At 35.5% G+C, this 27,373-nt stretch overlaps 1 protein-coding gene across 1 annotated transcript; it reads right to left on the reverse strand.

Annotated features, from left to right (window-relative positions):
• Positions 1 to 5,433: 5,433 nt before the first annotated feature.
• Positions 5,434 to 26,423, reverse strand: LOC124404530 (solute carrier organic anion transporter family member 3A1). The gene is made up of 15 exons (XM_046878737.1): positions 25,976 to 26,423; positions 12,282 to 12,541; positions 11,552 to 11,746; positions 10,903 to 10,956; positions 10,563 to 10,668; positions 10,249 to 10,465; positions 10,026 to 10,169; positions 9,705 to 9,920; positions 9,505 to 9,612; positions 8,837 to 9,073; positions 8,177 to 8,719; positions 7,877 to 8,066; positions 7,341 to 7,529; positions 7,103 to 7,254; positions 5,434 to 7,037 (listed from the first exon to the last, which is right to left on the reverse strand). The coding sequence occupies exons 2-15, from the start codon at positions 12,455 to 12,457 to the stop codon at positions 6,745 to 6,747; spliced, it is 2,820 nt and encodes a 939-aa protein (XP_046734693.1). The 5' UTR covers positions 12,458 to 12,541; positions 25,976 to 26,423; the 3' UTR covers positions 5,434 to 6,744.
• Positions 26,424 to 27,373: the final 950 nt, after the last annotated feature.

Below are 27,373 nucleotides of genomic sequence, written 5' to 3' on the forward strand. Positions count from 1 at the left end.
ACCTGACCACGGCCATGAGACAGCGAGTCTGATGTGATATACATCGTGCGTCAATAGCGATGCGCGCGAGACGCGACAGCAGGGTGATGTCAGGATTTAATTGAATGTTTTATAACGTCACAGAAGAGACAATTGGAAGCTATATTGATTCGAAGCATTCTGCGCGTGTGTGTGTCCGTGTGGGTATCAAAATGCCCTAAGAATATGGTCGTCAGCATAGAGATTAAAATGTTGATTCGAATTTTCGCGCCATTAAAATGCCCTTAGAACATGGCGGCGTGTAATAAAAATCATCAAGGGTTCTGTCTACCACATTTCAGTGGTTTCGCAAGAAGTATTTTCTCTGCTTACCCCCACTCTGCTTATACCAATCGGGCATATGCTACAGAGGTAGCTACTCATCGCATCGACCTCGCGAAATATGCCGAAATGAAGAAAGAGATATGTATATATATCCGGTCTTTCTGTCTCTTTTACTCTGCGTTTCATTGGCTGAGAACAAACGTATCAGCCAATCAAGTGTAGAGCGAGAGAAACAGATAATAACCAACATATTATACCTCTCTCTCACCTCTGCGCTACACTTTCTATACCCAACCACGTCTCTGTTATACACTGTTCACGGAGAAAGCTTCGCGTAAATTTGACCATTCAGTTGGGGGGGGGGGGGGGGGGGGGCATAGGTACTAGTTATCGTACGAATTGGTCCTTGCGTACAATCTAGGCTCTGTAAATGGAATTGGTCAAACAGTTTGAATATTTTACGGTCATTATACCTATAGTGAATATATTTAATAAAAACTGCATATTAAACTTCTTTCATCGATCACTAACTATAAAACGATCCAAATGACGCGTGAGTTTGATTATATGCCCTGGCTCCCGGTCTTGTATTAGCCAGGTCTGGACAACTGTAGGCCCCGTTTGGCGGTTTAGAAGGATGAAAATGGGGGTTCCGTTAAGCGGGGCCTGATCGAACCAGACAAAATTTCGAAACAGAGAGATCGGACTCCAGCTGTTGCTTTCTCTTTTTAATTAAGGCTTCTGTCTCTATAAGTCACTAGATGAACCAATCCAAATTCCAAAAATGACGGATCAATCATCAAAATAGAGCATCGATTGCTCATTTCCTATACTGCCTATGATACGCCTAGTGAAAGTAAAAGACATATGCGACCAATCTTCATTTTTCTCGACTTCCAATGGTCTTGTAGATAAGACAGAGATAAGTAAATTATTGGGGGTCTTCTACGGTGAGACCCATTTTCCAACATTTTCGACCCGAATACACAGACCATGTTATTTGTCGATGGGGTATGCACTGAAATGTTATAATACCGGAAAATGCGACACAGTAAAAAATTGCGTGCCGAGCCTTCATTTGCCGAGAGAAACTGTCACAAGTGGTATCTCCGGTGACCGAAGATATAGGGCGCTTTCCTTTTACATCAATTTTCTGGCACTAAACAACTCCAAGTGATTTCACTGACCTATTCCGTTAGATCCGACCAATGAAATGACTTAGTACCATTTGTGGCAGAAAATTGATGTAAAAATAGGATATGGTAGGTCGGAGGTACAACAGTTTCATCCATTACCGACCGCAGTACACAGTTTCTTATGAAAAATTACCATAGCTTTTTTTATAGTAATTGGTCCAACTTTACCCTTAAATTCGACTTGACCAGAAGCGCCAGAAGCAGTGAAAAAAACGTAAATGCTGAATCTTTCAAATTTTCGATAAAAAATGAAGTTCATAAAGAAACTGAATTTCTTCAAATTATTCAGGTCTGAGACCATTTTTTTCACTACGAGGGAGAACGGATTAGGGCAGTTGGTAAAGGGTGTGAGTTTACCGGAGTACCAAAAAAGTATTCTACGTAAGGGTAAAATTCATGTGGTACCGAAAATTTGTGCAAAACTGAAACGAAACGTCTATTCTTATCTTTTGTGAAATTTCATAAACAGATTTATATGCCATTACTCGTTGCAATTTTATCGTTCGTATATTATTCTGCTTACATATTATGGTCCCTAAAAAAAATAAATTTACATCTATAAGCAGGTTTACATTATTATATTATTATATATTTACATAACATTTTTATTTATTCATTTATTTATGTATTAATCATATTATTATTCATTTATCTAACGCGCATTTCTCGTTTTATGCATTTGATATATATGTATGTTATAATCGTTTCCCGTGTCAACTCCCTTACGTGTTGTAGGTATAATATTTAGAGCACGATCCAAATTCGAGCTTAGATATCTCCAAATTTTTTTGATTCTATAAATTTGGCTCTAGTTTCTTTGAAATTTACTCATCCAAGGTGTCCAGCGACACGGGACTTGAAAATACGCGTATAATTCCCGTATTTTTCCGGTCATTTTATACAAATTCCTGGACATTCATAACATTATTTTGGGCTGCATAACACTGAATATTAGTTGTTTTGAATAGTAATCTTTACATACATATGATACTTATAGTAAATAATATGCTCGTCGATGAATATGAATTTCCGAATCAGTTAAATTTCCCGAAAAAAAAGGATCGAACATCCCTATATGCCCTGCTCACGGTGGTGCCCTAGTTGATTTCGACGTTGACAAATCATATGCGATAAAGGGCTTAACAGCCCCATTGTATCCACAATTCATAACAGAAACACTTCAATGCATTTTCATTTGAGGCACAAATAAATAAATGAAATGAATTCTATACGAAGTGACTATAGCGATTTCGTAGAATTCGTACCATTTTTTTTTTTTTTATTTCTGCGTCAAATGAAGAAATGTTGAAAGTTCTTTTTGTTCAGAATTGCATATAAAATGGGCTGTTAGGCCTTTTTTGCGTTTCAGATACGTGGACTTTAATATTTGGAGATATATACGTCAACGTCGAAATCAACGAAGGCATTCCCTTAATGTAAAATTTAACGCAAGTTCAATTAGATGAAAAAATTCCCGGTTGCTGTAGTAAATTCCGGTATATTTTCCGTATTTTCAAGGGCACTTTTAAATTCCTGGTTTTCCAGAAATTCCTGGTCGCTGGACACCCTTCTGACATCGGATCGAGTTTTAGATGTCCCGTTAAACCCGGATTGAAAGCAGAAACAAGCATTCTGAAAATGATATCTAAAAGCCTAGAACTGTCTACTCCATTTGGAAAGCAAACGAAGGGCAGCAAATAAGAATAGAAAGAAATGCTCATTTGGATAGTTGCCCTTTAGTTTTACATTCTGCCATCTTAAATTCTGACTGTTCTATAAATGCGCATCACATAAGTTGGCAGATTTAGAACTCAGAAAGGTCAGAATTCAAAATTTCAGTTGCATATACGTACATTTATGAAATATTTCCATTCATCATCACTTGGGAATGTTACAATATAACAAAGAGTCTCACCAACCTAATTTTTATAGCCATCTGTCAACGTTTCCGATTTCAATTTTAAAAATCGGGTCCATTTTTCGAGAGCATTGTAGGAGCTAGCAGTCGAAACTTTTCCGCGCCTAGTATATATTTCAATCTCAAATACATTAAATATTGTTAGCTCTGTCGATATCTCGATTTTAAGTAACAAGAAAAAAAAAAAAGAAAAAGCAAGATAAAAATTTAACTACCAGTCATAATTTAATTTACCTATTCACTGGACCAGACGCAAATTATTTTCAATAATTAACCATATTTTTTTCACCATCAGATTCCGGCGGGTGTATTAATTTTACAATTTTCTCTTTCCTTCATTCTGGCGATCCTATTTTAGACAGTTTCTGGCTAATACTGCTCTTCATTTTGTCTATACCAGCGGATTTAGCAAATTCTGACATTCTATAAAAAAATGACAATTTTGTCATAGATTCTAAAATAAAAGTTTTATACATACTGCTACTAATAATAGTAATAATAATAATATTAATAATAGTGTTAGTAATCATGATTAAATGTGGTGATTGAAAAATTTCTGTAAGCATGTTATTTAGAAATTGTGATAATATTAAAAGTATGTGGTGTTAGTTATTTGAATGTGTCATTAAACAAATATTCAGTTAAAAATTTAAATATACTACGTGTGTATATATATATGTCATATAATATATATACTTACAAGAGTATTTTAAGTATCGTAATCAGTAATATTGATATATGTATAGTTTTAAGCGACACGATTACAATCATAAGTCAGTTTCGTGTCACTTTTTCATGAATAATGTTTTAATTAGGTAATTAATCATCAAAGGAAAAATTCATCTCAAATTATATACAATATTTTATGTACACAATATGTTGCTTCTCATTGTCACGTTTTCAAAAATATTAAGTATACAATCAAGGTGACACCAAACATTACTTTTTTTTCTTCAAACTTGAAAATTCCCTTCCTTTTCTTCTATATTACCCTAACCAAGATTTATTCATACTTTTCTGTGTTGATTTTTTTTTTTAACCAACGCACCAAAGACATAAGTCAAGATATTATAATCACAATACGCTTCAAAGGAATTTTCATATTCAAATTCTGTAATCCACATTGAGAAAAAAAATAGATATACGTATATGTAAATATCCATCACTTTGCGGCTGATTTTAGCTAAACAATTGACAGAAATTCCTGTCAAAATTGTTTATCACACATCATATAAATAATCTGAGATTCAATAACATAAGCTGAAAATCATCAGATAAATCGTGTACTTCATGTACGAACTTTGAAACATGTATGTACCTTATCAAACAATTGAGCACACCAGGATAGCGAATATCTTTTCATATATCATTACACATATGATTTGTACAAACAAATCAATAGCATTAAGTCAATTACGTGTTGATGTCATTGTTTAATTCAACTAGAACAAAAAGAAAACAATAATAATTTTCGTATCATTGCGTTGAATATTTAAGATCTTAATTAATGTACAAACATTTTATAATCGGAGATCAAGTTCAGCTGTGCTGTGTAAATGAGTAAAATAAAATAAAATCAGATCAAACGAAAAGGAAAAATTTCCAAGTTGGAAGCATCTAGGATACGGATACACGCCACTTTATTCGATTGCTATTTTTTGAGGTAAACAAGACCGAGGAGAATAGTAATCTGAACACCTAGGAATAAAAAAATATCAGATCATAATATAATTACGTGCTTAAATTTAATACATAAAAATAAAATAGAAAAAAATCATCATCTTCAAATTTTCCCTAGCTTATCTCATATTATTAGTATTATTATTATTTTTTTTTTATTTTTATTTTTTAATTTTGTGTTGTTTTTTCATTTCTTTGCTACTCTATATTGACTGATTTCTTTTTTATAATTATTTTTTGTTTCTACTTCAAGAAAAGCTGCAATATTACTTTCCTATAATTTTAAAAATAAATCACCGTTTACATTTCTTACGTTTAATGATATAGTTCGTTTACGTTTTATATTATATATAGACCTTTCTTTCTGTTTTCTTTCTTTTTTTACGAGAGTTTGGTGCAGGTACCACAAAGGATATACTAAAACACAAACTGTATAACCTTGGTGCATTTTTCAACTCCTGTACAAAACGCTCGTAAAAAAATGCCTTGTGTATATACTTGTGTATACATATGTATATCGTATATGTGGTATTCCATGTGATTTTGACCAGCTGCCGCACATTGACATAAAAATTGAAAATTAGAAGCGGAAAAAAAAATTGGTGAAAATAACGCGGATTAGCGCATATACCATGTGTGTGTCTATAAGAGTCAGATATATACGTCTTAATTCATTATTTAATCATTTTTCTAGTCTTATATTTCTTAAGGCAGGAATTTTTATGTATGTACATATATCGAATATATAATATTATATGTTCGACATATATATATATATATATATGTACAATTTTATCAATTTTCATTTACATTTAACTCATTGTATCTTCAATACAGCAAAGAATCATTATTCATGAAAAAAACGATAATATGAAGGCAGCCTCTTACACGTTTTCTTTTAATTTTAGAATTTTCTATAAATTTTACAGGTTTATTGAATTACTTGTAAAAGGCGTTTTTTCTCTTCATGCGAGGGAAAATGGACAATCTTTGCAACTCTATTTCAGAGTTCAAGGGAGTAAAACTTATAAACTTTGTCCATGCGTCAGTTTGAAAAATTTTATTCTAGTGATATAGGTGCAAGTCTTTTTTTGTTGTTTCTTTTATATAAATTCATTTATATTTTAGAGGAGGGCTACTTTAATTCATGGGTAATTATTCAGCAACCCTCCGCCAAGCGCCTTTCTTTTCAATACATAAATTAACGATGGGGTCCTTAAACACGATTTTTAAAATCCTGATGATAATGGAAATGGCGATGGTTAAAAATACCGAACGACGTATTTTCAACATGGCTACTATTCATGTTTAATCTTGTTAAACACCATTTAATTTAATACCACCCCAATAATTATGTAACTGCTTTCAACAAGACACATGAGGCTTGGGCAAAAAAAAAAAATCTAAAAAATCACGAATCAATATTTTTGCACATAATTTTTGTCATACACACGATAAAAAAGAAAAAACAAAAAAAATAAAAACAAAAAACAGAAAAAGAGAGAAACAGAAACACACACACACACAGTTACTTGTTATCATCATCTCAAAGAGCATAACGTATGAAGAGAAATAAGAAAAATTTCCACCAACTTACGCTGCGTGAGAATTGTAAATTCAAATTCAATATCCTAATGCCAGCCCTCATTAAACGCTTGGATGAAGTTTTTCGGTACTGTCTGGCCGCTTGATCTCTACCTCCAAATCTTCTGTGGCAAGCGGAGCTTGCCTCGTGTCAGGAATGTCAAAGGGATCTTTAATTTGAGGGTTGTTGATGTCAGTCGACGCTTCGGTGTGATTCGATGATTCCGTTTCCTCCAGATTTGTAGATTTTGTTGGTTCAGTCGGCGACGAAATCGAAGATGGCGTTGGCCCCTCGGTACTTGGGGAAGTCGTGTCACCATCACCGGTGTTCAAATGTTGCGGTCTTTCTTCAAACACTACAAATACAGTAAATGGTAAACACTTTTTCTGCCAAAAAGAATTCCCATCATTTCTTACTTACATTTGTCTAGGCTGATTATCGATCCGACAACTTCATTGACTGTCAGTGGCGGCGGATGTTCTTCGAGGTGTCGTCTCCTTCTCACTAACCACCAATCGACCAAAAATAGTGCCAACGCCAGAATCTTTATGCCGGCGCAAAGTCCCACGTATCTGTAAAACATTGACATTAAAATTTAATTATCTGTTTCCCATTTCTTGCTGCATGCTACTTTGCAGAGGAACAAGAAAATAATCACCTGTATCTGAATTGTTCAATGTCATAGAGCAAACAACGGCCCCCTTTTTCACCGCAAGTACTTTTCCACAGAATACATGTCGAATCTATCAAATTTCCAAACAATATAGGCGCTGGTATATAGCCGAACAATCTGAAGATTACGAATTGCATCCCAAGAGCGAAAGAACGTTCTTCTTCAGAGACAGATCTGAAATGTAAGTCACAACTGTTGATGCTTGGTTTAGATGATGCAGGGAATTTTTCGTCCCGTCTCTACTGCCATATTATTTAAATTTCAATGAAAGTTCAATGTCTGCAATTGTTGAAAGTCATTCGTTATATGTCCTTTAGAATTCACAGTGCGAGCGTAGCGAGTGCAATAAAGTTTTGCACTGGACAATCAGCTGATCGTTTCAGTTTCGGTTAAGTCTATTCAATTTTGCGAACATAAAGGGACAGAAAACCCTGCGCAAGAAGTCGTATATGTTTTCTTAATTTGAGTTAATATTGAGTGAAAAATGAAATTCAATTCTAATATTCATTGGCACAACGTACCGTAATACGATCATTAATAAAGGCATCTGTGTCACTGCGACGATGAACGTCATGAAGAATAATAGAATAAGAAACGGAAATATAGTTCTACAAGGCGAGGTGCATGGCCCGGCCGTAGCAACAGGAACAACAGTAACTTCTGCGAATTCCGGCGCAGCTGGTGGCACCATACTGAGATTACCGTGAATGCCTATGACAAAAGAGAAAAATTTTCTTAACGCAAAGAAAAAACTGGTTCATAAAAATTGGAGATTTAATTGAATTTATAGGCGAAAATAAAATAATTCGTTTCTAACTTACAGGCGCAGTTGGTGAAGTTGGACTTTGAACTAAATGCCGTGCAGCCCGCATGGCAGGGGCTGAAATAAGTCAAACCATTGTTGCCACAAACAGGTTCAACGTCAGTCATTCGGCATTCGCACCCAAAGTTGCAGGCGGCAGTGAGATTGACTTGAAATGGTTCAGGTCCTTTGTTCGTGCTGTTAAAGTAGGGAATGGTGGTGCCGGCCATTTTGACGTTGTCACAACCGAGGAAAAACAAAAGGCCGTAACAAACAAGACAGATTATATTTGAGACAAGGACAAATTGCACAGCACCCTTAGGCCTCAGTTCCAAACGTTTCAGTAGACAGCCACCAAAGAATATGCCGATACAAGCACCGGGGATCGCGATTGAGCCAGTGAATATACTGGCCTGGCTTTTTCCCAAACTGAATTGCGTCTCCAAATACTTTGGCAGAAACACAACAAAGCCCGAAACTATTACCAGCTCCATGCAGGCACCGAGGCATGTAACCACGTAAACAGGATTGCACACCAGTCTCCACATACTCCGTGGAATGTCTGTCAAAATGAATGATTACCAATAAATGAGAAATATCGAAGAACGAGGGATGTCGTCATTATCAGGAGAAATTCAAAAAAATGGTTGCAATACGTCGATAGGATTCGTTATCGTACCTTTGACGTCTTTGCCATAAGCGGTATTGTCAGCGGTTTGTTCCTTAATGGGTTCTTTGTTCTGCTCTTTTTCTTTTGCTGTTATTGGCTTGCTCTTTTCAATTATTCGAATTTTCTCTTTCTCACGTTGTAAAGTTTTTGGAAAACTGAAAAACGGCACTGCCACTAATACCAGCAGCAAACCGCAGAGTAAAAATCCACCCCACCACATTCCAACCCATCTATGATCGCCTGGATCTATAAAGAATTTGAGAACAAATTAAAATGACTCACATTTTACATCTTACATCCAAGTCTTAATCTCAGATTTCACGATTCGATTCTCAAGTCTAAATCTTATTTTGCCTCAAGTCATAAGTCTCGATAAGGATTACGTATTAAGCACTAACATAAGTGTAAGTATTAAGTAGTGTAACTCAAGTACTAAGTGTAAAGTCATATTCAGATCAAAGCAATATTATCTTATCCAGAAAAGAAAACGGGCGATAGAATTATTGCCAAATAACAAGCGTTTATTTTGAGGTATGTACAAAATATAATCCATGAATCTATTCTCTAGTTCGTCAAGTTAAAAAACCACGCTTTCATATGCTTGCAAGAAATGTTGAAGATCGTAGCTGCGTGTATCCCTACGTACTTTAAATATTAGTATACAACTGAAGGCTCACCTATGCTGATGATAGTCCCGGCGAACGAATCCATGTGAAAAGACAATAGATAAGCACCGAGAAGAAATCCAAGAACAGGTCCGAAAGCTGCCATGCTGTACATACAACCTGGAATTTGTAACAAAATTGATTTTGCCATTGAATCAAAATAGGCCACCACCTTTTCAGATCTATCTGAAATAAGATCGATTAATACTAACCGATGTACAAAGAGGCACTCTCCGGCCTGACATGATCGTCGATGTAAGTTGTTCCCAGAGTAAACAAAGGTGAACCGCCACAACCAAGAAGCAGTTGCGCAAGTACGAAAAGCATCACCGGACCAGCAGTAGAAGGAGATCCTTGTATACAGTTGTCGCCGCGAAGATTATTGTGCGGCGCTAAAGGCGGCGATGATAAACCAGTCGAAAGTCGGCCTGAATCGAAGTATAAATTTCAGTTTCAATTATAAATTGAATATCGATATCCGGGAATTGAATTCTTGCAATAGGTCAGATTAGACCACTCTATCAAACACTCACCTAAGCCCATGTCTTGTTCGCGTAGCGATACACCGCGGCATATGTTATCTGAACTTGAGTTATTCGATGCTGTACCTAAATTAGGTTCGGCTGTGAAATGAGGCACCATAAAAATCATTGAGCCAATGCCCATTATCACGGCACCTGAAACAACGAGGAACCGTTAGGGGTAAATTGACAATAATTGACAGACAGGGGAAGACTTATTTACTTAGTTACTTACCAATTGCTATCCAAACGGGAATGTGCCGTCGACTGCCTAAATAGCTTACAAATATCACGGTTATTACATTGCCAATTTCGTATGAACTGGCGATCAGACCTGAGAGGCTTGACGGTATCTCAAATCTTTTCTCTATCGTTGTTATTACAGAATTAATGTAACCAGAGCTAAGTGCCTGCTGCAGTGTAACAAGAAATGACAGGAGGAATACGAACACCTGGAAGTAAGGGAAAAAAAATTTGCAATTATTAAATTTATTGTGCATGCTGTTGCAATTCAAAGGTACACAAGTTCAAGAATTCATTTATTCTCACCTTTATCCCTGCAAATCTTTGTATAAAAATTGGCCTGCATGTTAGAATTCCACAGTCCTTTGAATCAGGATTAATCGGTGGTGTCTGCGCCCTTTCTTTTTCAGTCCTGTATCAATCAAGATTTTTATATAATAGAATGCGTACCCGCAAAACCTCAGGACCCTTAAATTGCTTGAATATATTTGGCATTGCATAAAGAAAATGCGAATAGAAACAAATTAAAATAGAGTTAGAAAGACATTTTCGTCATTTCCCGACTATCCTTACAAGTTTGAAACTGAGATGATATTTAATTGAAAAAAAGAAAAATTGATGGAGTTTTGGGTGTGCATTGTTTTACCTGTCGACCATGGAAGCACTGGGATTCCTGCTGTGACATTTGATGATGAAATCTCTGCAAATGCATAACAAAAACCACAAAGCGTGAATAATAACAAAGTGCGTTCCGTGTGTATATTATTAAGAAATTGCTAAAACGATTTGAAGCGTGTTGTTTACTGAACACATGCTCTCACTGGATATCGAAATTCTCTGTTTGCTCTTCGTGTGAAATACGTAAACAGTTTCGCTATTCACTGTATCTCTTTATTTGCAGTAATAAGAGTAGCTGAACATAGCATTGGCAATTTGACCAATCGCGATTTCGATTATTGTGATTCGATTTCAAAGTTTTGTTTAATCTTTAACCGTGTCATGGTCAAGTGTAGATTAGTCTATAAAGAACAGAAGCCAATCTTCTGACAATGAGCCAATAAATATCGACGTTGTGCAAACTTCTGATTGCGGAAATGTGTTGTCTGTGGTTTAATGCACGGTTCAGCCTTTCACTTTAATTGAAACACGGGTCTATCTGTGATTGCCAATAATATGTAATCATAGTATTAGGGCAAAATCAATTATGCGAGGCTGTAAAAACATTCGCGAACTCATCTGGCGCATAGAGTGGCGAAGGCTTCCCATTCCTGAATAAGTTTGTAACCGGGAATCACCTGTGATCGACGATACCGGAACTTGGATTCCTACTGTGACACCTGATGACTGTGTCATGTGTCAGTCTACTGCTGCTTGGTTGTGACAAATCCGCGTCTTCTCCAGCAGCAGTGCTTTCAGCGTAAAGACCAGTCATCGCGTACATGCTTTCGTTTCTCCTGTGACCCGTGTGATAGTTGCTGCCAGATTCGGACCTTGGAAAATAAAATCAAGAAACTTGATTTATGGCACCAAAATAAACGTAGAAAAAGTAAAGTATGAGCATAAGACAATTTCATTTTCCAGCGAAGCATCTCACGAAAATACACTCAGTGTGCATAAAAAAATTGTAGGGTTACTCAACCGGCGGGAAATTTGAATGATGAAAAATCGAACAGTTATCATACGGCGGGAAATTAAAAAATTACAAAGTTTTTACTACCTGTTTTTTGTATTATTATTGTAATGCATCATTTCCAGGAAATTTGTTACGCTATCGATTATTTTCACGTGAATCACGATTAAGTCGCACAGTGTACATACAAAACTATTCGGCTTACTAATCTGGCGGGAAATTTGAATATTTAAAAATCGAACGGTTATCATACGGCGGGAAATTGAAAAATTGCAAAGTTTTCACTACCTATTTTTTTTTATCATTATTGTATTGCTTCGTTTTCAGGAGATTTGTTACGCTAACGATAATTATTACATGAATTACGTAAAATTGTTTGTAGATAATGAATTCACCTTTTGTGACCGCTTTCTGACCGTTTATGGCCAAGAGCACTTGATATGCTTTCGTTTCTTTTGTGTCCACTTTCCGAACGTTTGTGGCCAATAAAGCCACCGCCGGATTCGGTACGTTTGTGACCGAACATGCTGGAACTGGATCCATTTCTTTTGTGCCCGCTAGTAGACGCCATCTTTGATGGCAGGTTCGTCTCTGAGGACGTTCTGGTTTCGTGCTTTCAACTACGGCGAGACCAGCATCACTCTATCGTCACATTCTGCGTCATAAAAAGAAAGAATTATTTGTAAAATTGAGTTGCAAACGATCCAAGAGATTGACGACTGTCGCTGCCACTAGTAGCAGCAGGAAGTTGTTGTAGCACACAGTACAGAGAAAAAAAGAAGAAAAAAAGCTAGCCCACACATGCCAAAATTGGACACACTGGTACAATCTTGTCACAGATTTCAAGGCTGAAGTTTAGACCACAAATTTGACCATGAACTGAATCCCAGAACGGTGCAACTGTCGGATCTTACGCGCCATTGCATGTGTTGTATCATGTCTTCGTTAGACCAGAAGACAAAGAATTGGATTTGCAACATCAGTGCACTGTGCATTAATTAGAAAGTGTCGTATACGAACTATTCATTCGAGAGTTCATTCTATGATTAGTGGTATATAATGACTGAAGATAATTTTATACGACGATTGATGAATGCCTTGTTCTTTTTCGATGAACGTCTTTTTTTTTTTTTTTTTTTTTTTGCCCATCAACTTGTCAAATTGTTTACATGCAAGAATTTTGTAGGGTTAGTCTTTTATTTAAAATCAATATGGAATATGAAATATTCAGCAAGAAAATCGAAAAATTAAACATAATTAGAAAATTAAAAGAAAATCATGGCGTTTGATTTTATATTGTATGAACTTGTCGAGTTCTTAATATCATATTTCGTAAACTTTTTTAAAACGAGGTTCATAAAATAAGATCTTGTATTATAATATACATATTTATCGGGGTTACGTTACATGATGACAATTCTTCCGTGTCCTCGCTGCTTTGCTTGCAGCTGCTCGTGGTTTGTGTATTTCTTCATCATCGTTTTTATCACCCAGCCACGACTTACAAGTTAGTTTGCGAAAGATAAGATAACCATTCCGTATTATAAGGTCTTGCACCAAATTAAGCAGCATCATCAACATGATCCACATACTTTTAATGTATCTACTCATTAATCGGTAAATTTATGTTTCCTGCTGAATAAAATCGCTATTTTAATTACTTCAGAAGTGGTACGGATGAAGTAAAGAGTTTAGAAATTATGATTTAACTAATCAATCGAATTTATTAGGCAAAATATTTTAACATTATTAGAAATTCATTTCAGACGATCTCAGCAATAAAGTCTGAATAGACCCACGTAAGAGCTCAGATCCATCGAAATGGGCCAAATCATAAACTTTTCTAAACATTTATATAACAGATAATATGTATCGATTGAACGTTACTATTAACTGACAAAAAAATAAACGACGAGATTCTTTCAATAAAAATCAATTCAATCAACCTGAGTTCTTTCAATTTATCAACCCTAATTGAGCTATTTTTCTGATTGATGAAGTTTTGCGTGTGCATGGCACGTTCTACACAATAACGAGCAAATACTTTTCTCAAAGTTATCGAAGGTTACGGTATGGGTAATGCCAACATCCCCGTCAGCCATCGACATCAGAAAAGTGGATCTCGTCACCGCGTCGACCTCGTAGGCATTGTAACCGCTACACTGTACCGTAATACGTATATAGCAATCATTCACTGTCTCTGCACCATAAACACGAATACATAGAGCCAAAAATTAGAAAGTTTCTTTCGGCGAACGATCTAGACTCCGGGCTGTATTGTTACGAACGCTCTGCTGGCGAATTGTATCCTTGGGAAATTTTTCAGCCTCGCACTCTCTGCCAAATTATAACCAGATTGAAGTTAGTAGCATAAACTAAAATCATTGTTTTAAAAATTTAGAACGACTTTAAAGGAGTTTAATTACGAAAATCTTAATACACTTTGCTTTTTAGAAATAGATTACTCAATTTGAGTCTATTCTACAGTTGCGATTTAATGATTTTTCCGAAAAATAAATCGTTACATTGAGGTTAGGAGCTTCACTCTCTTAAATTGTAGATGCCTATAACGCGCATGATAATCGCACCTTAGACGTATGAGATGATTTATTTTTATTTCTATTCGATTGGTTGTTTAATGTAACATTTGTCTCCTCGAGCACGAAAGTAATCGTGTCCTTATTTTGTGTTTATGACGTCATCGCACGTATACACTATGAGGTCATTTACATGCCAGACGTGTAAAAGTGTTATTGCGAAGTTGAAGTAACACTGGACATTGAAAAATTTCGATGAGTATTTAAAGAAATTTTTCTGTTGGTATTCGTTGAAACAATTATAAAGATCGAGAAACTACTGTCTTTGGAAGTTATTCTTAGGTTAAATTAGGTGTTTCCAATTTTATTACGTTCTTACGGCATCATTCTGGTTTAAACGCTCGAAGAAAAGATTATTTTTATGAGTTTTTTACGAAAAGGTTTGTTCAGCTAAAAAAAATACACTTTTCAAAAACATAAAAAACATTCGTATTTAATTTTTTTACACTTTTCATAACGGGTGAACGAAAGTCCTCAAATAGTTATGTCGCTGGCGACTTTGGTAACTTAATAACGGCTCATCTGAATTGAAAAAAAAAAAAAAAAAAAAAAAAAAAAAAAAAAAAAAAAAAAAAAAAAAAAAAAAACCCAATAATATTTAGGTTCAGTATATCAGCGGCTCTAGCGCATTCTATGAAAATTAATATTCATTAATAAATAACAAAATGCCGGATATTTAAAGGAAAAAGACATAAAAATGAGTTTTTCTTCATTGTTCTTGGCCTAAAAAAAAATAGTAAAAATGAAAATTTTGAGTTGGCTGTAGAATGCGTTCAAGCTATTACTGTGTAAAATGTGTGGTTAAAATTTCATGAAGATCGGTTCAGTGGTTCCGGAGAAATTCGAGTTTCCGACCGAAAAAACATAGTTTTGAGAAAAATGCGTTTACAATGTTTTTAAGAAAAAAGTCTTACCTAAAGTCAATCAGCGATATAATTAGACTGTTCCGATCACTCTAAAATTTGAACACAATACTTTTAGTTATATTAAATATATACTTTCGAAAAATGTAAAAAAAGGAAAATCGATTATTTTAAAGTTATAAACCAGAATGATCCCTTACAACGAAGATGTATTGATATATATATATATATATTACGCTGTAACGGTAAAGAAAAAAAATTTCAAAAATCATTTATATAATACATCATCGAGTGGAAAAATGAAAGTTTGGATTGGGTGATGTTTTGTTACAAATTTTTTTTTCTATTCTTGAATTCCAACGAAGCACTTAAGGTCAAAAATATATGCTACAACTCAGCGTGGGCTGTCTCATATTATATGTGTGTGTGTGTGTGTGTGTGTGTGTATATATATATATATATATATATATATATATATATATATATATATATATATATATATATATATATATATATATATATATATACAGCTATGCATGCAAAAGGCGAATTATCCACATATCGATCCGTGTTGCCGGTTGTGCCCTTGATTTTATATCCATGAAAATTTGAACAAGGCTGGTGGTCTCGCTACATGAACATCCTATACAATCATTATAAAAGACATTCGATAGGTGGTTTACTGACTGACTGAATTCCTTATACCTGCCTGCAATACCTGCCACGTGTTGCTATACATATACCACACTACGGATATTCAGGCTCTTATAGACACAGGCATGTGTGTGAAGACTGGCAGCGCGCACGTGCGAAATACATTATTCTACATAGATACACAAAGTCTTTGAAGATGGATCGAAGCGTTCGATACCCAGTATATTTATATACATATAAGCAAAATACTTAATATAAAAAGTGGTATGTCTTGTCCGTCGTATAATTAATACGACGATGTTTATCTTTCAAACCCATTTAATAATAATATTATAGATCCGTAAAGGTTGCCACTCCCCGTGGGAAAAAAACAGTTCAAGAAAGTGTGAATTGGAGAGTTACTTATGACTATGAATTTTTGAGCTCACCTCCGTTGCGAGACAATCAATTCCGGAAAATTGATCGGCCGTAAGGCTAACCCCCCCCCCCCCCCCCCCCCCAAGTCGAAAAAAAATTGAAGTACTATTTTTGATAAGGGGCCATTCGTCAATCGAAAGCTTCCAATTTCCTAAAAAAAAAAAACTACCCTTACGAAGATATTTACCCCTTAAAAAAGTAAAGTAAAAGAATTTTATTTACGCGAAATCTTAAACTATCGTTTCGACCTTCTAAGAGCTTTAACATCCTTCAAGTGATATTTTTGAGAACTACTCTTAAAATTCATTTCATTTCATTCGATCAACAGATTTTTCTGCGATTTATGAGCTGACGGGACAAGAATCGATTGATTTTTGAGCTGACCCCCCTCTTCCCCCCAGCTCCGATTTGTCATCTGCAAGTGTGCAACGTATTATTAAAATTCATCGGGCGGATTCTCATTTACGGTAAAATTTGACTGTCAAACATTAGAATTATAATGGTTTCGCAATTTCGACACGTCACTCACGTTCACTATTGAACGTGAGGTTTGTGGTCTCGAATCTGTCTGTTATTCTAATTGAAGCAGCCATCGGCAAACAGACTAAACATAAAATAATATCTTTACATTTCGCAATATTATTAACGTACTTGACTTCAGTTCTACCATATCTTACCACGTAAAGTTTGGTGCCAGTACGACTGATATAGTTTCGTTATTATGTTAGCACGTTTGAACCGTTGGATTTCTGGATTTGACAATTGCAAATAAAACATGATGCCTGTATTGTGTAAACAATCCAGAAATTGATTTTTTGAAATTTCGTTATTTTTCATTTAAAACTTTGACGCTTCTGGTGTATTAACGAGTAAGAAGCGATGCACGTAACACAATTATTAACGAGACTATGATTTAAACGAAAATTGTTATTATTGGGATTCACGCATTCAAATATAAACGATAATTGGAACTTTGGATCTCTTTGATGATCGATGATTTTAAGTATCCCTTGGGATAACAATCCTGATTTGCTTGGTCAACAAGAAGTATTTTGTACAATGTTAGTAATTCATCGCTATTGCAACAATTAAAGACACAAAATTTAGTTCTTTTTATCAAACTAGTTGTTTCATCTGTCAGGCAAGGACATAACTGGTCTTAAACATAAAAATGTTTGCAAAATATAAATTGAAACAAAAGAATATTGTGCAAGTTTTTCATCGCAATCTTTCTACCGAAGTGTGTCCGATTTTTATCTTGAATAGAATTAATTCTAAACTAAGTGAAGTGCGAAAAATAAAATTACATTGTAATTCTTTGTAAAATAAATAAATATGTAATTAAAATAACAATCTCAACCTCACACTCAGATCATTTGAAACGAGCGACCCTTATAGCCAAAAAAGAAACCTTACACTCACACCTAAGTTTCTTAAAGAAAGATTTTACCCGTGGAATACTGTACGCTTGAAGATTTGAAGAAGAAAAACTTTTTCAAATACCTACATGCAAAACCCCCAAGTCGACACAGTCATGAAGTATAGAAAAAAAAAGAAATGCTTAACGCCTGCACGCAGGCCACCACACATTCTTGGTGTCACGTGGTGACGTGTTTTGGCGGGAACGGACTGCAGCTAAGAAGCGGTGATGAAAACAATGATTCAATAAAAAATTTTGAAAAAAAGGCCACACCAAAAACGAAAATGACAAGACAAATGATGAACAGTGAGTGAACTATTCACCACATGAACCCGACCTGCCAAAGACTCCGCATGGCAGAATTATAAGCGGTTGCTATCTGGTTCCACCACTTTCCTACCGCACTGCGCATGAGATACTTATAGATACTTGTAGGTGTGACTTGTGCATACATATACCTTGACCTCGCTCACAGTAAATTGCGTATTCTGTACAGTTTTTGGTTCTAAGTTAAGAAAATTAAACAGATTAATGAATCTGAAGGCGTATTTACAAGCTAGTCGTTACCTAAGTTAACCTAAACATTTTTTTTTTTTAAATCTACTTTATATATAGAATACTGAATAGTATATTGTGCACGAAAAACGTATAAGAAAACGAAAAAAAAAAATGCGAGTTTAATTCTATACGAATTATGTGACAATGCATCCTTTTTTCTCTCGTGTCAGCTGCATCGCCAGTCATTGTCACATAATTCGTATAGAATTGAACTCGTATTTTGTTTTGGACCGAAAACAAGTTAGCCGGAAAGATGGATTTGTGATTCCCAGTGTCTCACTATTCTTTTGGAATGAAAACCGAAACGATTTCTTGTCTTCAAATAGAAATTTTTTGTCTCTATGATCAACGTATTGTTTGTTTCTCTTGTCACTAACGTCGCTATAGTCATTGGCACATAAAATTTGACTTAGAAAGGAAACTCGTTCCAATTTTGATTCCAAAAAAATAGTGAACCACTGGAAACCCATTGCCAAACATTATTGTACTACATGTTTCCTATGTCCGTTTCTATTATTGTGCAATAGGTTTGCTTTACTTTTGGTAAGAATTTAATGAGAAAAACTGTTTCTGCAGGAGCTCGTATTTGTGCGTTATAGTTTAATTAACGAACCGTTTACGTAGGAGGATTTAATTGTACGTTGAGATAACGGTACCACATGCAGCATAAAACTCCTCGTCTCCCTTCGCTATTGCGTACAAGTCTTACACACCTTTAAACAGTCATATGTTCCAGCTGAAATGCTTTTGCTCTGATCTTACGGTGACTTTCGAATTCTCCTGTTCTCGTTTTCTCATAATATACTAGCGATTATATTAGCAAATATATTCATTCTGAAAGGTCTCAAATCACATTGTCAAGAGTTCCTAGTTCAAAGGAATTTCAGAGAAATCTATGTTCAGGGATTTTCGTTCAATCTGAGATGAAAAATTTCTACCGCAAAATATATATATATATATAATAATTAGAAGTTGCATGGCACCAAAAAACGGGATCGAAATATTCAATGCATGCATACTTCCTGTTTGGCCTATTTTGTGTTTGGTTTGTGGCTCCAAAGCGACTTTACCCGGAGGTCAATGGCATGAAGATGATTCATTTATGCGTAATACTGATACTTATATACCGGGACCATCTCTAGAAACTAAACAGGAACTGCGCATGCGCGAATTTAAATCCGCCGTCCGTGCAGTCTGGCCACCCCGAGACCCTGCTGTCAAACTCTGTTTCTGTCGGCGATGTAGTTCACATGCATTTTTGAGGTTAGAATCTCAAGTCATTCAGATAGTCACTCGGAAAGGCTTGGGAAGCATTTGTTATTGAAAATTGATTGTTCAAAGAACGGTCGGAATTTAATGCTGATGCTCTTTGAAAATTCGTCCTATTCGATTGAAACAAGAAATCTGTTCAAATGTTGGGTGCTTGGAAGAAACGAAGCAGGTAGGTGGGGACAATTTATTCAATCATTTTCATTACTTCATACATTAAGAATAACAATGAAATTTTTTTCTTTCAACAGAAAATACAGCCAAAATAATAGCATCTCTGCTGTTAGCTGATGTCTTCTCTTCCCATTCAATTCATGACACATGCAGAGATCATCGGCCACTTTTGTTGGTTGAAAAAGGAAGTTGTAGATCTTACGGTTTCTTTCAATTTCAAATCTAATCTAAAGAAATCTAATCCCAAGAGTAAAACTCAGAAACATTCTGTGACACAAGTTAAAAATCAACATTTTCAAAATGTGCCTCAGTAATTAACTTTAAGGATAATCATGTTTTAGAGTAATGTTCAGAACATTCATATGAAAATATTGACTTATCGGGTTCAACATTGTACCCCTTGTTCCTTTGAAACAAATGAATATCTAATTTTCACTGAAGTTCATGAAAATATCTACTCAAACCTAAATCCAATACAATATCTTGTTCATAGTGCTCCGAACATCATCCAGTAACATGAATGTCCGGAAGGAATCCCTCTGTCGCAGAAACCGTTATAAGGTTCTTTGTTTTTAACTTGTGCCACTAGATAACTTTTGCATTGCAGATTCCATTTCCAATCTTAGGATGAGATTTTTTGTTTCGAACAGTGTTAACATGGGATGCAGAATTAATTGTAATAAATGGAGATTCACAAACTCTCAGTTTCAATGAAGGACCATTGTAAGAGTATAAAATTGAATCTGGTTTCAAGCTTTCAATAAGTTACCGGATGACTCCCTGATAAAGATTCATCATAAAAAAGTTAGCCAGCAAGTAAGTCCTATTGTAGACAAAGTGATCATTTGTAACGTGTACTAGTAAGTGAATGCATTCCTTAGACCTTGCTGGGGTTGAACGAGGCTCAAGCACGGATGATAGCTGCAACTAGCTAGTCAGATGATACTGTCGATTAATATTGACTTTAAAGACATTTTCAACTGAAGTTATCCAACATTTTTAGATTGAGATTGGTTCAGTTTACCCATCAAAATTCATCCTTGGAATCTGATTTAACACTTGAAACACTATTCATCTGAATTGAATACCAAGAGAGTGAAAAATAAAATATCAAAACTGCCGATAATAAAATTTGAAAAATAATGTGGACCAATAATACTGCTTGGATTACAATGGTGCACGGAATGATTGCTCTGTAAAATTAGTTAGCAGCAATTGTTGAATAACAAACTTATTACTATTGGCTCGATAGATCTAAAATAATGGAATATTCAAACACCATGATCTGTAGCGTGTCGTGCTCTTCAATTTTGCCACGACTGATGTTCAGAAGGTGGCGATGACCAGAAGAAATTCCTTCGGATACCTGTTGTCTAATGGAACAACGGAACAACCAGGTTCGATGGTTGGAACGGTGGCACCAATCGAGAAACTAGGGTCCTAGCCACCAAAACGTTTTGACCATCAGGTAAGGTATGATTTTCATCCTATTATCCAAACTTGAAACTTTAAGTCTGTCAGAACAAACGAATTTTATCATTGAATACATGTGAAAATATTGTAATATGCAAATATCATAGCATCAGAAATTTACTTACACGCTTCAACGCCTGACAACTTTAGTCTCGCTTCGATGATGGTTGTTTCCCACCTGAAAATATTAAAAGATATTATCATCAGACAAGAGCTTCTAATTGTTTTGGATACCACTAATTTTCAATAAATTGCGACAGAAAAACGAATTGCTACTTTTTGTACTCCTAAGCTTTGTGTTTCAAGATACACTATTTCTTTTATTCCTTGTTACTGATTTTATTTTAATATTTCATGTTCATCGGCACTGATTACTGGCTTCCGGAGCACTGCACTGTAACAAATCTACTCTGGAGCAACCTTCTACTGGGTTTCAACAATCCATTTATTTTTAATTTTATGTAAATAAAGAATCTGTTTGAAATAAACAATATTTTTACTTACCTGCCTCAGTTTGTCTAGACTCCCACTCGTTGATGACGTTCCACATTTAATTTCAGTTTTCTTCTTTCAATAAATAACTGATCCAATTTCTGTAGCTTTTGATATTTGTTTCTCCATTGACGCCTTTATTGTGTCGATTAAATATCTGCTAATATCAACTACGGTATTGCTGAATGACACTTTTCTTAGAAAATTCACGATAAGTAGGAATAAATATCAACATAACCTCAATACGCTACTTTACGCGCGAGATATTCAGAGCCTTGTCACATTTCGTGTACGTTGGTCGCCTTGGTTAGCTGACGAAAATTACTCCGCGGGGCAATTTCGCTGACCAATGAAATTGAATCATCTGGCGCATGCGCAGTTCCTGTTTAGTTTCTAGAGATGGTCCCGGTATGAGTATTTGTGGATGTGTGAAATAGCTGTACAACAAATTTGGCGCAACATAAAATCCAGTTACTTTTCAATTATCTGTTAAAGATTTAGGAATATGTGTTGTAATGAAAAATAATTTATCTGGGAACTTTTCATCCTTAAATATTCTTCGCCAACGATGCCGTAAACTAATTTATGACCTTGAAAATTTTAACGTTGTTGTATGTCGATTAAGCCCTGCGATTCAGACTGTATAACGGATAATGTGGAGCGAATTACACTTGAAATTTGTTTCGTATGGAATACACCGTACGCGGGATCTGTTAAGAATGGGAAAAACAATATCATATCTGTTGTAATAGATTTTTCTTTGAAGTTAGATCACTAGAGTCGATATATTTGCTTGTAGCTCACAGATAGGAAGGCAATGATGAATGAATTCATCACTCGAAATAACATCCGGAAAAAACTTGACTACTTTAGTTAGGCAGGTAAGGCGTAAAACATTCCAACTCTTTGGTGTCTGGCGTGCCATATTTGGCACACTGGGAAAACGGCTATCAGTTTTTTGAATATGTTCACAGACATCGATAAAAAAAAATCTCGAAAAATTGGCACAGGCTTTCGGGTTTCGAAAAGAAAGTTTCAGCACCGTGGAGAAATTCGTACAAAATTTAGTAAAAGGTGGACTCATTTAGGCACGAGAATTCAAAAAAGTTTTTCAAAACGGTCATATTTCGCTTATTTTGACCCAGAAGAAATTTTGCTTTTCTTTAATCAAAGCTGATGGCGGACTTGAAGGATTGATAAACACTTTCTAACATTACTTAATATTAATTTTTGACACTTCTCTTTTCACCATATTTTGCAGACGCCGGGCTTGACAACGATTTTTGAAAAACTTTGGTATTTAGCAAATTTTATCGGATTGCCTGAGATTCGGTAAATCGTAATACGGCAAACATACTTATATTTTGCAAACTAAACTTCAAATTATTGTTCAAAATAGTTCTGAAGTTGCGCTATGTTCAAAAGTTTCAGACTTGAATTAACTTCAGAATTTCAATGAAGATGCAAAATTTAGCTTTCTCAAAAACATTGATTTATGATTACACAGGTCTGCGAAATATAACTTTTAATTTCTCCCTAGAAATATGTTTAGATAATTAAAATATAACGTTCGTTTTTTTTTTTTTACAGCACATAGAGATTTATTTTTATGCGAGAAATGCATATTTACAGATTTTTCAACAATTTTGTAGATCTATATGCTTTAAATCGCCATAAATAACAATTCTTACAGTCGGGATAGATGAATGTTTAAAAAAAAAAACAAGTTCTCAGAAAATTTACGTGATTGCATTTTTTAAATATTTTTTTCATAGTACCCAATACCTTCAGAAATTTCTACTCAGTTTTTTCAAGGGAAAACCATCGCAGGCCTGTGTTATCTAAGAGATGAAAGTTGATCCGACGTTGACTAATTTAAAACCCATTAGAAAAATGAATTTACGTCCGACTGATTCGCTTAAAAAAACAAAATATATTTGCATAAATTTCGAACAGTATTTACATATATATTTAAATAATAAAAAAATTGTCCAAGTTTTCACGTTTGGATAATTCCGTTTTTTAAATATAGGTGAATCTTTAATCAGGGTTCGTACGCTTTTGAAACCTGAAATTCTCTGACTTTTTCGTGTACTCCAGCTTGAAAATAAGATTTTTCTAGTAACCTTTCAAGAGATATGCCGCTGATTTCATCAATTTACAGGCAACAGCCTGCTATTTTCCGTGATAAAAAATCGAAAGCAGGTTTGGTATCAAGTAATATTTAGTACATAGAATGTATGAAATGGTGCAAAGAAAGTAAATTTCAAGAGCAATTTTTGTTTTCTTAAGATCGATAGTACTTTGTACGAGATCGAATCAAGATTCTAGTATTATTTTCGAAGTTCCCTGACTTTCTCCTGATTTCTTCCCGCTGCAAGAGAAAATTAGAAAAAAAATATCTAACGATGAAAAATTCAACGGTTTAAACCGACGAGAACTGATTTTTCGGTTGATTCACGTATATGTCTAATGTGATACGAAACTAGTTAGACATTACCGATAAGTTTAGAAAACAGCGAAGAATAAGACCTTGAACGTGGAAGTTCGATATGCGGAGTTATTTGGCTGAAATATTCTCACATTGTACGTAAATATGGGCGCAATGATATCGAGTGCACTTCAATGAATTATTGATGTTAAACGCGCACTTCTATCGTCGGATTTATTACACACATGCGTGTAAGTAAAAACGTCACATGGTAATACGAATACAATTACAATAGTAATTAGCGTGTAAATAAGAGAGATATTATTTTTCCAAACTTGAAGTCTCTTCGTGTGTAATGATCGAATGAAAATTGGCAAACAGAGGTTTAATTAGACATCGAAAAATCAAACAATGAGGATATTGGTTGAAAGAGGAATGATTGGCCAATTTTCAACCTCCAACCTCGTTGTTGACTGCACGAATCCTTCGGCTCTAAATATACTCCAAATACTACAATTAACCACCAATCAAGGCCCAAGCTGGCTGGCCTGGCCACATCATCGATGCTGTTATGCAAATGCATACATCGATTGGAATTACGTGTTCTCGCGTAGATTGACTTTTTGTTTTCGATGCATTGGACAAACGCGATAAGTGACACCATTTGCTCAGTATAAAACATAGAATCGTACAAAAACAGTTTAGCAATGGGAAAAAAGCCGCAGGAATTTTTTTATCCATAATTTTTTAAATCATTCTGTTTAATTTTTTTTCACATATCTATTCGTTGGAATGTTTCTTGATTGGCTTTACACAATAAATGCATTCTAATAACTACTTTTATTGCGATTTTCATTATTTTCCGAATTCAGCTTGAACTGTTTTTTATAAATCTTTGCCTTCCAGTAGTACAGTGTATAAGAATTTTCTTACATAATATTATATTTGTTTACAACTTTTTCTTCAGACTTTAGTAAAAAAAAAAACAAAAAAAAAAAAAACGGAAAGTTGAACTTGAAAATACGTAATACGAAGAGCTAACTACTCAACATGTTCGTTTTTCCCATGCATTTCATACTATTTAAAAAGCATATCACAAGTATTTCGAAGCATTTCAAAGTCTACTGTCCCAATTATTAGTTACTCCTCGACGTAATATTTATGGCGCAGACCTGAAACATTATCGATCTATTTTGATGCCTGTGTACTCTAGAAACAATGATAATACTAAACAAATTTGACTTGAAGATACTCTTAGAATCGTTTCTCTTTCTTTACGGCGAAGCAGAAATCTGACTGACAAGAACTGTTATTCGAAAAGTAATTCATTTCAACTGATTCACCGTTCCTTGAAATTGTTTTTTTTTTCCTCGACGGCATCAGCTGCTGGACTTTAAAACTCGATCGAGGATTGAAATTTTGACTACTCGAAAAAGAAGCGAAGAAAGCTAGTCGACTTTTAATCCCATACAAGGATACAGTTAGCGAGCCGTTCTGGTTATTCCGAACTCTTTGTCGATCGTACTGTACATGCAGCAGCACACAATCCGGACACGTTCGATCGCAGAGACAGAGAGAGAGAAAGAGAGACAGAACAAAAAGGTGGTTAAAAGAGAGCTGAAGGATATACAAGAAACAGGAATTTTACCCGAGGTTAAAGGATGGGACGTGATAAGGCAGTTGGGTTCAAAATATTGTCATACAATTAGGAACAATAAATTCGGAGCAAAATCTCACTCACCATCAAAGCACAGAGGCCAGCGCAGATGTCTCGAGAGTTCCTTTGTGCGGGAGGAGAGAAGCTGTCGATTGTCCTGTTCTGACGGTAAACACAAACGCACAAAATAGTAGACGCGAAAAACCGATGAGGGATAAGCGGGAGAGATAAATCGAGAAATAAGCGAAGGAGAGAAGGAATTACGGATTATCACCACACCGAGGACACGGGACGGGTATCACAAACTGGCCGTGAGCATTAGGCACGAATCACAAAAACGCCGGGATTTCTAAATCCTGCACAAGACGCGGCGAACAATATCGATGCAAATTTCGGTGCGCAAACTACAGTGTAACCCTTCCGCGTCATTTGGACTTTCCGTCGGCACCGTCAAAGTTCACAGACGTAGACCGACCAGCTGTGTTTTTGCTTTGACCATAGACTTATAGCTATGACTTTGACGGTCTGTCGCCTGCCTGCCTGCCTCCCTGACTGCGTCTCGAGCTCTGCGCATGCGCAACTTTTACGCCGTCACCATGCCGTTTCGCAGCTCCTGCTGCCATCTCGGCAGTTCATCGGACGGTCCCTTCATTACCGGCGGAGCTATTTTTCGGCTATTTGCAGTTTTTGGAAGTTGTATAGTCCGGAGATCGCAGGCTTTATCGGAGTTTAAGCACTGTTCTCTCGTGGCATAGTAGTTTACGTTTTTTTGTAGTGAATTTTACATGTTATGAATCTTTTTATTCGTCAAGTTGCTTTCAGAGTTTACTCCAATCCCTCGGGGATGAATATTGTTGCTGGGAAATGCGTGAAATGCATAAATGACTCGGTCGGTAGGGATAGAACTGTCGATATTCATAAGGAGTTTTGAGCATGGTGCCTGTCTTACCGACCGTGCAGCTTTGCTTGGCTCTCGATCACGAACGTCTCTATCAAATCAAGGATTGTTTTCGCGTTGCTCTGTAAATATGCCTTCAATCATTCTCTATGGCGCTCTGCTGTATAAAAAAACAAAATGCACTTGATTAAATAATTACTGCGATTTCGAAGAATCCGTGCCACTTCTTTATTTCTGTATCGAGTGAAAATAAATGACAGTATTTTTGTCCAGAATTGCGTATAGAACGGAGCGGTTAAGCCATTTTTTGCGTTTGAAATACCTGGATTTCGATATTTGGAGATATGTATATACGTCAACATCGAAATCGACCCGAGTACGGCCTCAAAAGGATGCTACTAGAGATGCCGTCCTTACCCACCGCGACGTTGAATGTTACTTATTTAGCTATTGTCAAAGTCCTACGAATTACTGATGTAAAAATACCACAGTCAGCGCAATTCTATATGCAATACCAAAGTAAAATATCCAAAAACTTGTTTGTTTCAGCTGAGAACAACGCTAGCAAATGTAATCCTGCAATA

The sequence above is a fragment of the Diprion similis genome, chromosome 3, assembly GCF_021155765.1.
Source record: "Diprion similis isolate iyDipSimi1 chromosome 3, iyDipSimi1.1, whole genome shotgun sequence".
NCBI lineage: Eukaryota > Metazoa > Arthropoda > Insecta > Hymenoptera > Diprionidae > Diprion > Diprion similis.

What these genes read in the sequence shown, in the direction of transcription:
- LOC124404530 (XM_046878737.1), bottom strand. Translation starts at nt 12,457, where the DNA reads ATGGCGTCTACTAGCGGGCACAAAAGAAATGGATCCAGTTCCAGCATG. An exon ending in GAGTGCCTCTTTGTACATCG is followed by an intron (nt 9,613 to 9,704) that starts GTTAGTATTAAT and finishes TACAAATTCCAG; the next exon opens with GTTGTATGTACAGCATGGCA. An exon ending in TTATGGCAAAGACGTCAAAG is followed by an intron (nt 8,720 to 8,836) that starts GTACGATAACGA and finishes TCATTTTGACAG; the next exon opens with ACATTCCACGGAGTATGTGG.